Source organism: Atractosteus spatula, chromosome 3 (assembly GCF_055471065.1).
Source record: "Atractosteus spatula isolate fAtrSpa1 chromosome 3, fAtrSpa1.hap1, whole genome shotgun sequence".
Lineage (NCBI taxonomy): Eukaryota > Metazoa > Chordata > Actinopteri > Semionotiformes > Lepisosteidae > Atractosteus > Atractosteus spatula.
The window spans coordinates 33,246,289-33,258,822 of NC_142708.1; the positions used below are offsets into that span (position 1 = coordinate 33,246,289).

General features: G+C 36.9%; 1 protein-coding gene across 1 annotated transcript; it reads left to right on the plus strand.

Moving 5' to 3' along the window:
* Positions 1-12,218, plus strand: slc14a2 (solute carrier family 14 member 2). Its single transcript, XM_088912088.1, has 10 exons — positions 1-188; positions 1,035-1,124; positions 2,343-2,535; positions 3,540-3,729; positions 5,065-5,193; positions 7,334-7,526; positions 8,588-8,735; positions 10,207-10,341; positions 10,881-10,930; positions 11,614-12,218. The coding sequence occupies exons 1-10, from the start codon at positions 165-167 to the stop codon at positions 11,989-11,991; spliced, it is 1,530 nt and encodes a 509-aa protein (XP_088768214.1). The 5' UTR covers positions 1-164; the 3' UTR covers positions 11,992-12,218.
* Positions 12,219-12,534: the final 316 nt, after the last annotated feature.

Genomic DNA, 12,534 nt, shown 5'->3' on the forward strand with positions numbered 1-12,534 from the left:
CTGTGCAGGTTTCTTGGCAATGGCACTTGCAGCAAAAACCCCACCTCCTTATTCCCCCATTCACCCCACCTTTTCCTGATTTTGTATAAAAATAGTGAATTGAGACGGAACAGCAGAATTGTTTTATCTTTTTGGACCTCTTAAATTGTTTCCCGAGCACATTTATGCCTGGTTCATATACTAAAGAGGTAACTGTTGTGGTTTTATTATTATTATTATTATTATTATTATTATTATTATTATTATTATTGTTGTTGTTGTTGTTGTTGTTGTTTTGTAGTTGCACAGACTTTAACTTTAAAGTAAATTGCAGTATAAGGTATCTTCATTGTTGGTCTTGTTCACAGGATGAAAAGAAATAACTATGTTTTTTTTAACTCTTACACATTAAGAAATTAAATTCTTACACATTAAGAACTGTACGTACTCTAGTAGAGTAGTCAGAGTGGACTGTGTCAGAGTGTACGTCACTGGTAGAATGATTATAAATAGTTAATAAAGGTTGAAACAATTAACAGACCTTTTCTTGTAGTAGTTATATTTTAATAGTAAGTCTACAACAGGACCAATGTAAAAATATAACACCATTAAAAATAATTTATAATGTAATGTAACATCCTGTCAAGAATTTCCACTCCACAGTCTTAAAACTGGTTTATGGAGTGAATCCACTACACAAGTCGAAAGTGGTAGATAAGACTGAAAGATTTTTTAAACTGGTGAATTTTGTTGTACATCAGGAGTCTCCATCCATAAATCTAACTTTGAAAGACATAAAGCACGTTTATTGGGATAGACAAAGCAGTTATTGTGATAACAAAGCAGGAGATTTGTTGATTGCTAAATTGATCATTATCACACAAGTGTTCCCAATCATTAAAAACAAATAAACTATTAGACTGGATTGGGGATCTCCAGGACTAGGACTGGAGACTGTTGTTAAATATTATACTATAATAATATACTGCACAGAAGAATCTATCTGCTCATGTTGCCATTTTCTTATTTCTACACTGCTTGTCCGTCCACTCTAGGATATTCCTAAGAATACCTCAAGTTTCTGCAGTGGTTCTCTGGGCCATAAGGTTGCATCTACAGCATACACTTCAAGCTATAATTGGAAGGTAAGAGAAGGTTCTCATGTTAGCTACGAAAGGCAGTACTCAGTTTATTCACAGATGTCATTCAGCAGTTTGGCACCCATGGGAATTTCTACACACGCTTTTGAAAAACTTTCTTAAAGTTTATTGTTTGAACAATTATTTAATTGTTTTGGATTTGAAAGTTTAGTGGTCGAGATCACCATTTCCTAACCTACAATGGCATGTTGCAATGGCTACAGAATAGTCTTGCAAAGTGTTTAAAACTACTTCAGCTTATGCTTATCAAACTATTTCTAAATAAGTTCTAAAGATCATAAGAAAAATGTGATCAGGCTACTATTATTAGTGCCACCAGTGCAACAAATGTGGATTACTATTCTTATAGCAATATTGTATTTGTTATTGCTGGCATGAAACTGTGAGATATGATCTGAGGCAGTTTGCTTGGCTCACAGATAAATAAAACTACTGTACAGTTTTTATGTTCTGTGAAAAAAATAGATATCATTTGGAAAAAAAGGCCTTTAGGCATGGATCGCTGCTTGTATTGACAATGATTTGAGTAAAAATATCTATGCGCTACAGTATGTAGGAGATGCATGAGTTTTCATGGATGTGTGATACTGGAAAGTATTGTCTTTCTAGCAATGCAGAAACTGGTGGCCAGAGTAAGAAAATAGTCTCCGATGTTTTTGTTTATCAATCTGTCCAGCACCAATACGTGTTGCTGCAACAATGTCACCAAGGTTTAATTCAAGATTGCTAACTGTGAAGTTCCTGGCTTTTGTATTATAATTATGTACAGTGAGGGGTGATTGCTGTCCTGTGAGAAGGTTCTGGCTCATACATAACACCCCTACGGTTAAATGATATTTTTAAAGTTTTTTAAGAGAAAATTCCCTAAGCAGATAAGGTAACCAGATAATGTTCTTCATCACCATCAAAAATTTCAAGACATGCCCACCAGATTTTAGGTGACTATTTTAGCGCTATCGTCTATACAAATTAGGAGTTGGCTCTTCCAATACATGGAGAATAAAGAACTTGTTTGCATTTGATGTCAGGGCTTGTTTTTTTCATTATTGAATGATTTAAAGCACCACTAGGTAACTGGACAACAGGCAGATCTGCAATGTTATTTTGATGTCGGTGGGGATTGATAAATGCTGGATACAAAAAGTCGTATTACATGCTTCACCATGCATGGAGGTTTGTTAATTTTATTTCAATGCTTTGAAGGAACTTCAACACCTAATGGCAAACCCACTCCCTGAAACAACTGAGAAAAATGCAGCTCAGACTAAGCAACAGCAGGAAGATGAGACACAAAAACAGGCAGCAGTAACATCCATATTTCAGAAGGCCAAATCCCTCTTTAAACCTGTCTCTTATATCTCAGGGGACATGAAAGTCTTTGGAGAATGGATGAAAGGTAAGACTACAAGGTTTTCTTGAATTTAGCTTTCAGACAGAGTTGGAAGTTCAATGTTCAGTATAGCAAAGAATATTGGAGATATTAGAATAGATGTTTTGAAATCAAACATGATGAGGCCAGACCAACTAATCTCTGCAGCTTTTGCCCATTCTGAAATTAAACTATCAAAATGTTTTAAATAAATTATTGCAATTTGAAATGATAGAGTGAGATATGTGATATATTTGTGAGAAAGACACTAGCATTTCACAGCTTTTAATTTGTTTGAATATGACATTGCATAACATGAAATTCACGAGGAATAATATCACAGTGGAGAATTATAAGCATTTGAGGATGTTTATTGACATCGTACTGTAGGTATAATGAGATTTGGTTTAAGCTGCTAAGCTGAGGGCCAGTTGCCTGCCTATAAGGTGAGATGTGTGGGACCCCCATGGAGAGTGAGGAGTTAACCAAGAGGTGGAGATGGAGAGGAAGAGGGATGCATGTAAGTCAAACACAAATAGAGAGATTTACTTGCTATATGGGATACTTAGAACTTGGGAGATGACATAGAAAATTATTATGATTTAGAACAACTCTGGATGAAAATGACTTGGCTATCATCGTAACACCCAGATTTTTTTGGATTATCAGTTATAGATTAAACTGTCAAAATATTTTTAATAAATCTTGCATTCACACAAGCTGATTTGTTCTTACCTGCTGTCATAGTCCCTTGTACAGCACTGAGAGGACCAGTCCTTCTCTTGTGACATTAATTCTTGGCACCACATCATGAACATTATTCAGATTCCCCCTACATCGACCAAATTATGAATTTCTCAAATTATGAATGACTCTCTTCCCTCTCCATTAACCTGAACTTCAGAAGTGGTATGCAGTTCAATGGGTTTTTTTTTAGAAAACTGCAGACGGATTCTGATTAGCTGAATTCCAGTTTTAGAAATTGAAATATGCCATGAAAAGTTTCTTTTCATGCTGATTTTGCTTTCTAGGTCAGTTTTTTGTGATCCAGTTTTTTGACTGGGTTCTTCGAGGTGCCGCTCAGGTGATGTTTGTCAACAATCCTCTCAGTGGGTTGATTATTTTTGCTGGACTAATTCTGCAGAACAGATGGTGGGCACTCAATGGCTTTGTGGGGACCATGTTTGCAACCATTTCTGCACTCCTTCTCAAGCAAAACAGGTACCATCCCCCTTTCCTTCTTTTTAAAAAAGTGTAGAACTTGATAGTATGAGAACAAATACTGTCCAGCTGTTTCAGTCGAAAGTTGCAATAAAAAAGACAAAGCCTTTAGTAGTGACAAGCGCATAATGTGACATCACAGAAAGTGAGTAGATGTAAAAGGATCATAAAAATTGGGTCTATTCTGTACGCATAATACATTTGATCATATATTAAATGAAAACCTGAAAACAAATGGGGCAAATGTGTACACACACTAATCTTCCTGAAAAAGATATTTAACATTTTTCGCACATAGCTGATATACAGTATAATAAGGCTATTAAAAGAAAGGGACATAAAAAAATAGCAAGATGATCCTGCTAAATGTCTCTTTTTCTCTCAATAAGGCAAATAATCAATGCATCATGTACTGTACATACAGTATAAACAAATCCCCACAATTACCACTACTGATATAACCACTTTTTACTACATCCAGTAGTAAAAAGCAATGTTTTTAAATATCCTAAAACATCTTTAAGTATGGAAGACAAGTATTCTTCAATAAAAACAATATTTATAATATTTCACATATTGATTAGTTGGATATAAATGACTTACTGTATAAAAATTGAAATTCATCAAAAGCTCACATCTACCACTCTTGAAAAAGTCCTTCTGATAATTTTCCTTAAGTTTTAGTATGGGAAATTACGGGATATAAGGCTTCAAATATTGCTGCCACGCAGGGCTGGGTTCAATTCCTGGGGTGCTACCTGCATGGATTTGTTCTCCCCAAGTTCATGTGGGTTTTCTCCGGTTGCCCCAGTTTCCTGCCCCAGTCCATAGTACATGCTGGTAGGTTAATTGGCTTCTAGGAAAATTGACCCTTGTATGAGTGTGTGCATGTCTGTGTTTGTGTCTCTCTGCCCTGTGATGACTGGTGCCCCCTCCAGGATACAGTATATCCTGCCTTGCACCTGTTGTTTGATGGGATAGGCTCCAGGTCCCCATGACCCAGTATTGGATAAAGCAGTTAGAAAATGGGTGGATGGATTACCTTTTTCCAAAACCTTGTGGTATTATGAATTGGAAAACCTGTATTATTGGTAGGTTTTAATATTGTTATCTTTTAATAATCTGTTAAACCTAATACTACATAGCATCTTTATTAACTAATACAAAACTAAAACTTTAAAACATTACAAATCTTACAAGTTTATTAAAAACTTAAAACTAAGGGTTTTACAGTGTTAATAAATGTTTTACAGTGATTATAAATCTTATAAACTTTGGCAAAACCTGTTATGTATTTAGGATGACACTGTGATTTTAACATGATCTCTTTGGCAGGGGGGCTATTGCTGCTGGACTCTATGGTTACAATGGAATCCTTGTTGGTCTTCTGATGGCCGTGTTCTCAGATAAAGGAGACTGGTACTGGTGGCTTTTACTTCCCAATATCTTCATGTCTATGGCATGGTAAGTGGAAATAATATATCTTCTACCATGGGCAGCGCGCTGGAGCAGTGGTTAGAACTACTGCCTCACAGTGCTTGGGCCCTGGGTTCAATGTCTGCAGTGCTATCTGTGTGTATATGGACTGTATGTTCTCCACATGTTTATGTGGGTTTCCTGCAGTCCAAAGAACATACTGGTAGGTTAATTGGCTCCTGGGAAAATTGGACCCAGTGCGAGAGTGTGAATTTGTGTCTGTGTGTGCCCAGGGTATACCCTGCCTTGTGCTCGCTGCTTGCAGGAAGAAGCTTTGGCTCTCTCATGACCTTTTATTGGTTAAAGTGGATAAAAAAGGGATGGATGGATCTTTGTTGTTGTGTGTTTAGTCTGATTGGCACTTCTTAAAATTTGGAGTGTTACTGCCACTACAGTATGTCAGAAAAACATCTTTGCTAGCTGTAGAAATCCGTTTCTTTTTCATACCAGGTCATTTAACCTCTTGCATTCTTTTTGATGTTGTTTAATCTTATATTCTGTCAATTCTGAGGAATTTGCACTTTGTGTTTAAAGTGGCTGGACTATAATCTGATAAAAATCCTTCCAATGAAGTTTCCTCAAGATTGTAGTACAGTTTGCTCTTCTTATTATATTTGCATGAATGGGTAAAAGTTTTTTTTAAGGAAATTGGACTAGTTAGTATAATGGTATGTTGGCGGTGAAGTCTTACAGCTCTAGAGACCTAGTTTAATTGTGAGCTGGAGCACTTTACATGTTACATTATTCTCCACATAAGCATTTTTGAATATTAATGTGATTAGTCTCAAAGATCAGCATCACAAAGAGCATAATATTCTATTAGTTATCTGTTAATCTATTACTAGACATCAATAGTATACTAAATGGTATTCACCTATCCATCCATTTTCTAACTGTTTTATCTAGAACAGGGTCACGGTAGAGCCAGAGTCTATCCTGGCAAGCAGTGAGTGTAGGGCAAAATTAAAAGGAATTTTCAGATCATTATCTAAAGTGCCACCAAAAGACAAATAAAATAAGGAACTTCATATCTCTTCCTATGAGATATCTATTTAAAAGCATTGCATTTTAACAGGAAATATCCAGTAAATGCATTGAAAGTGCTTCCTACTACTGAAAATACTAACCTTGAAAAGGTACTTCATTGAAATACTTGTTTAATTAACAAGATAAAGTATTGTTATTAATTGTACAAAGATCTTACATACTGTAATATTCCAAATCACACATTTTCAACAAAAAATGTAATATTCCTAGTTCCACAAACTAGGATTTTGGTAGTCATCCTATGCAGCACCATCTAGGCTAAGTGCTCCCCCAATACATATGTTGCAGAGGAGTGCACTTACAGTATGTTATGTAATAGAAAAATGTAGCATGGTACAACATTACAAGAAACAAGAACTGTAGCTTTGCTGAGTTACAATATTATATAACAGCTTTCCAACAAAATGTTTAATTTGTATTACAGGACAGTAATATGATGGAAATTGAATTCATCTATGTATTTATTTTATCGTTTATCATGTAATTATTATATAATTTTCTTAAAACTCTGAGTCTGAATACAGCAAGCTAATGCTAAAGAGATTATTATTGAAGGCATGTGAAAACTGTGCAACAACAGAGACAACAGAGGTTCTGGAGGTAAAAGAAAAATGACATTTTGAAAACAAATGCATAGAAAAATTGACTGTGAAACTTACTATCACTCTATCACTACTAACTGCATACATAACAATATCCTCACATTTAGAAGCCCTTTTCCCCTCTTTGTTTCTTATCAGCAGAAATGGTTACACTTAATTTCAACAGTCACAGAAGAGGAAAGACAAATTTTGCATTGACCAACATTAACATATTAAACGATGTTTTCTTCCGGATAGTTCTGGAATTATATCACATTCCCCTTTCACATATTTAGTTGATCTGCTTTAAAGTCTCTTGTATTCATGACTCATGGTAGTAAACGATATGTCTTTGTGACTCATGTAGCAAAAGACCTGTCTTGAAATCTCTTGGAGTAAACTCCCCAAATTACCTTAGAATGCAAGATTCAAAGAGAAAACTGACTTTTTCATGACTGTTAGCCCTGTGTTTTGAAGCACTTTTTATTCTTATTTTGCAGTCCAATAGTTTCCAGTGCCTTGGCTTCAATCAACAGCAGATGGGATCTACCTGTTTTCACCTTGCCCTTTAATATTTTAGTCTGCTTGCACATGGTAGCAACTGGACATTACAACCATCACTTCCCACAGGTTCTCATTCAGCCAAGAACATCCTTGCCAAATCTGACATGGTCAGAAATTGATGTTGCTCTGGTAAGTTTCCAGCGCCTTCCTCACCACTACCATCTCTATCTCCCCTGTGGAACCATTGAACCCATGAAAGAATGCTGTACTGCCAGCTTCGTAAGATTATTACCTATGGCCCTTTTGCAAACCGGCATGGTATGCTATGATGTTGGCAGCTCCCCTTTGGAATTTAATCAGGATGCATTTGAAATAATTTATGATCCAATTAATCATTTTGTCAGGTGTCAAGAAAGCAAATGTTCAGTGCCAATATTCTGCCAAAGATCTTTGACAGAAGAACAATCATAAAACACAAAAACAAATCTTGGGACAGCAGGTATATTAAAAGTCCTTGTTAGTATTAGAAAGCTCCAGATTTCATTAGGACATTTAACTAATTTTGAAATACTAAATGATGTTATATTAAATTACTAAAGACAAGTGTGATCCCAGAAAACTAAATGTGGAATTAAGGATTGTGGGATTAAAAATGGTAGTGTTACACTAATGCACAAAAAAGAGTTCTATACTGATTTAGATTTGATATTCAGAGATAAACATGTACAGTATAACAATGATTAGTACAGGGTCAATATTCAGAAGCAGCTGAAAATGCATTTTATACATTAAAGTAATTATGATTTACAGCTATCACGGACTACATACTGTAGCAAATTTTTAAAGTAGTTTGAGGAAGCCACAAAAGGCTTTGCTACTGTACATGTATGTGTTCTGTAACTGAATTTTAGGGCTGTCTATGGCTTGCACAGAACCTGACAAAGAAATGGAGAAAACAAATAAGAATTTGTCATAGGAATATGTGTCAGTTTCTGGGAAATGGTCTACAATAATAAAAAAATAAAAATGCTTTAGGGATAGTCTGGAGAAGATCAGCTGGGTTCATTCCAAGACAAAAGCATAATATTTGAATACACATTAAATTATCTATCTTTTCAACTTTAGTAAACACTTTCTCAAGAAACATATGTTTTTGCATAAAAGAACTTTTAATAAAGGTTTAGGAGGATGTGCAACTGTAATCTCGCACACATCTGAAATTTCTTTTTCCTCCCAACCGCTCTTTCTAGCTATTCCGTGCAGTGCCAGTGGGTATTGGCCAGGTGTATGGCTGTGACAATCCCTGGACTGGAGGAATTTTTATAGTAGCTCTATTTATTTCATCACCAATTACTTGCATACATGCAACAATTGGTTCAGCAGTTGGTATGGTGTCAGGTAAGAGCCTCCAGCCATCAATAAATGTATACCGATATGCATTGATACACAGTACATGCACTGTTAGAAATTCACATTGATAAGATAGTCTTCTTAAGTGAGTTTGGGCTGTTATGTAGCTGATGTTCAAGATTCAAGATCCAAGATTTTTATTTGCCATATACAACAAGTGTATTGAATGTTTACTCATTTCAGCTTTACTCAGTAACAGTAGAGAAAAACTAGGCACAAATGACAGACAGACATGGACAATAAATTTAGACAATACACGTTATAATACAGCCAAGACAGGACATAGTGCAAACAGCAGAGTATCTTAAAGTGCAGGTGCTAATATGTGCAGGTGATCATTTGAGCTGTTTATGATGCGGACTGCTTTGGGGAAGAAACTGTTTTTTAATCTCTTGGTCAGTGTTCTGATACTGCAATACCTCCTACCAGAACCCAGGAGTGAAAACAGATCATGGCCAGGGTGAATTGGGTCCCGAAGCATAGCTCGAGTCCGGTTGTGGCGGTGGTCGAAATATATCCGGTCGATGGAGGGTAGCTCGGTCCCAGTGATTTTCTGCGCAGTCCTCACAACTCTCTGTATGGCTTTTCTGTCCTGTACTGTGGCTCCACCACACCACACCATAATACTACCGGTCAGGATACTCTCAATTGTATCACTCATCCCCCACTTCCTAACTGTCTCAGGAAGTGAAGATGGTGGGCTTTAGTGAGGATGGCAGCAGTGTTCTCTGACCAGCTCAGCCTCCCAGTGATCTGGAGGCCGAGGAACCTAAAGGTGCTGACAGTTTCGACTGGAACGATGATGGGTGTGTGATGTCCACCGTGCCTCCTGAAGTCCACTATAATCTCTTTTATTTTGCCAATGTTAAGTGTGAGGTTGTTGTTGTGGCACCACTCCACTATCTCTGCTACCTCGCTACTGTAGGTGGATTCATCACTGTTGCTGATAAGACCGATAACTGTGGTGTCATCAGCAAACTTCATGATGTGGTTGCTGTTAAATCTAGCCACACAGTCATGTGTAAATAGAGAATATTGCCGTGGGCTCAGGCAGCAGCCTGAGGATTGAGGATCAGAGAGGATGAGATTTTGTTTCCAATCCTCAAAATCTGACAAAAATCTCACTTGGGGTCTGCCTGTCAGGACCCAGTTGCAGATGGAGTTGCTGAGGCCTAGATCCCTCAGCTTGACCACCAGCCTGCCTGGCACAATTGTGACATGACACCTTGGTTGCTTTAGGCAGTGGCAAGATAGTAGTCCTCTTAAAGCACAGTGGGACAGTAGACAGGGATAGTGACATGTTAAATATTACAGTGAAGACAGGGGCCAGCTGTGCTCCGCATGCCTTTAAAACACAGGAGGGGATGCCTGTGAATTAGCAAAATCAGACCACAAATCAGTCTTAAAAATTGAATTTTCCTCTTGTTTCTCAACTTATATTCTTTTCTTCAAAATTCAGGTCTGGCTCTGGCGTCTCCATTTCAGAACATTTATAATGGCTTGTGGGGGTATAACTGTGTGTTGGCATGCATAGCAATTGGAGGAATGTTCTATGCTCTGACATGGCAGACCCATCTTCTAGCTATTGCTTGTGGTAAGAGTTTCCCTCACAGTGAACTATATTTTCGTTCACAATTATCATAGTCTATCTTAATTATGACTAAGAGGCTAATGTACAAAGACAGTGTGAGGCAATAAAACTTGACATTCCAAAATAGCAATACTGCAAAATAGACATTTTATAGTTTAAGAAGTTAAAATATAAATAATGCAGGCCACAAATACTGCAAATTTAAATTTTGCAGCGAGAGCTGTGTAAGGCTACAGAGACAGGTCTCTGCAACTCTGGGGACAATTAGTGTCATTGAGGAAGTTTATTTTTGTTTAGAAAACTGGATTTGTTGGTTTTGTTCCTCAAGCAGAAATGTTTATTGTGGAGTATAAATAGAATAGTACTAAAATCTGACAACATAAAATTCTGAAAAGAAACTCAATGCTATTTATATTTTAAATGAAAAGCAGAAAATTAAAAATGTCAGAAAATACCAAACATTAGCAAACATTACTAGTAGTAATAGGAATAAATACTGAACAAACTGTCAAATTAACAGATTGGTTTCCTGTTTTCTTTAGCATTTTTCTGTGCATACTTGGGATCAGCCATTGGAAATGTGATGTCTTTGGTAAGTGTAGCAATCTAAGATTTAAAGCCTTTTCCCTTTATTATTAGGTTTTGTGGGTTTATTTACTATGTTAACTCTGTTGTCAGCATATACTTTAATTTCATAAAATATTTAAATCGCCTATCAGTCATAACCTTCAGTACTTTGAATTTTGTCTTATAATAATTCTTACATTGTAGACATTATCTGAGTATACTGTATGTTTTAATGTTAGTGAATGGAAAATCAATCAAAATCATGTTTACAGTAGGTTCAATTTTGCATAACTGTACAATGTCATGTAATAGTACTACTGAATGCAAGTCAGGTCTGTTAGGGCAAAAAACATGATTTTCTATGCTGACTACAATGAGCTGGGAACAGTATAGACTAAACCCCTTTTGGTCTAACAAGTGAGCCACTTAGTCTCCATGATATGTCTACAAGGATGGCTATGCAGAACTTAGGCAAAGGGTATGTATGTTGTCTGTATGAACAATGCATATAACTTTAATTTTCTCTGTAGAAATGGTTGTTATTCTTGGTATGCAAAAAACAAGAATTTGAAAGTGATTCTGGACAAGATTATTGGATGAATAATAACTAAAGATGGGTGGGCATTTACTGTATATTAGATGTTAAACTCTTTTTGTCTCGATCTGAAATGTGATTCTGAAAACTGCTGCCTTATGATTTGTTTTTAGTTTGGGTTGACTGCGTGTACTTGGCCCTTCTGCCTCTCTGCACTCACATTCCTGCTGATCACTACTGAGATCAAAGGCATATACAAACTGCCCCTCGCCAAGGTGACCTACCCCGAAAAAAATCTTCAATATTTCAGAAAAATGAAAAAAGCTGAGAAGGCTGAGAAACTGCAGAAGGAAAAGAAAGAGGACCTTCAAAAGAAGAAAGAAAAAAATGATGTAGATCTGATTCAAAATAATAATCTCATGGAGGTGCTAAAAGTAGAAAAGCCTTTTCTTTTACAGAATATGAATGCTGAAGAGGTTGATATGACACTGAAAGGCACTGAAGATGATCTGACAGAAGTGAAAATTGAAGAAGTGACGGATTCTGTTTAAAGCTGATGAAAAATGACTCTTAAGACATCTATAAGTTTTCCTTCTCTACTGACATAAAATTCTCACAACAGTAGACCCTTTTCTGAATTACAATTATTTTTCTTTCTTAACAAAATCACTTAAAAAGACTTTTACAGATGACAAAATGAAATATGTCATAAAATGTATTTTTTTAAACAAAGAACTGTTGTAAATATATTTTTCTTAATAAAATACTGTAACGCTTACGGCCGACAGGTACTGTGTAAGAGCCGGCGTACCAGAGCAGGTGACGTCACCGCCCTTCCCTGTGATAGCAGGACTACAGCTACTGGGCTGTAGAGAGATCTCTCTTTAGCTCACGGGGCTAGGTCGCTGCAGAGAGACGCGGAAGTCCCGGGTTCGAGCCCCGGACAGTGTGGGGCCGACCTGATGCGGCAAGGGCGCCCGCCAGAGCCCCCGTTGCGTTACATTGGTGTCAAAAGTGGGATGGGATAGCCCTTCGCCGGGGACGGCGATTTAAGCGGGGGAGAGTGTAACGCTTACGGCCGACAGGTACTGTGT

Coding starts and splice junctions, on each gene's coding strand:
- slc14a2 (XM_088912088.1), top strand. CDS start 165: ATGCCTGGTTCATATACTAAAGAG. Junction 3,730..5,064: donor CTCCTTCTCAAGCAAAACAG/GTACCATCCCCC, acceptor TCTCTTTGGCAG/GGGGGCTATTGCTGCTGGAC. Junction 10,342..10,880: donor TCTTCTAGCTATTGCTTGTG/GTAAGAGTTTCC, acceptor TGTTTTCTTTAG/CATTTTTCTGTGCATACTTG.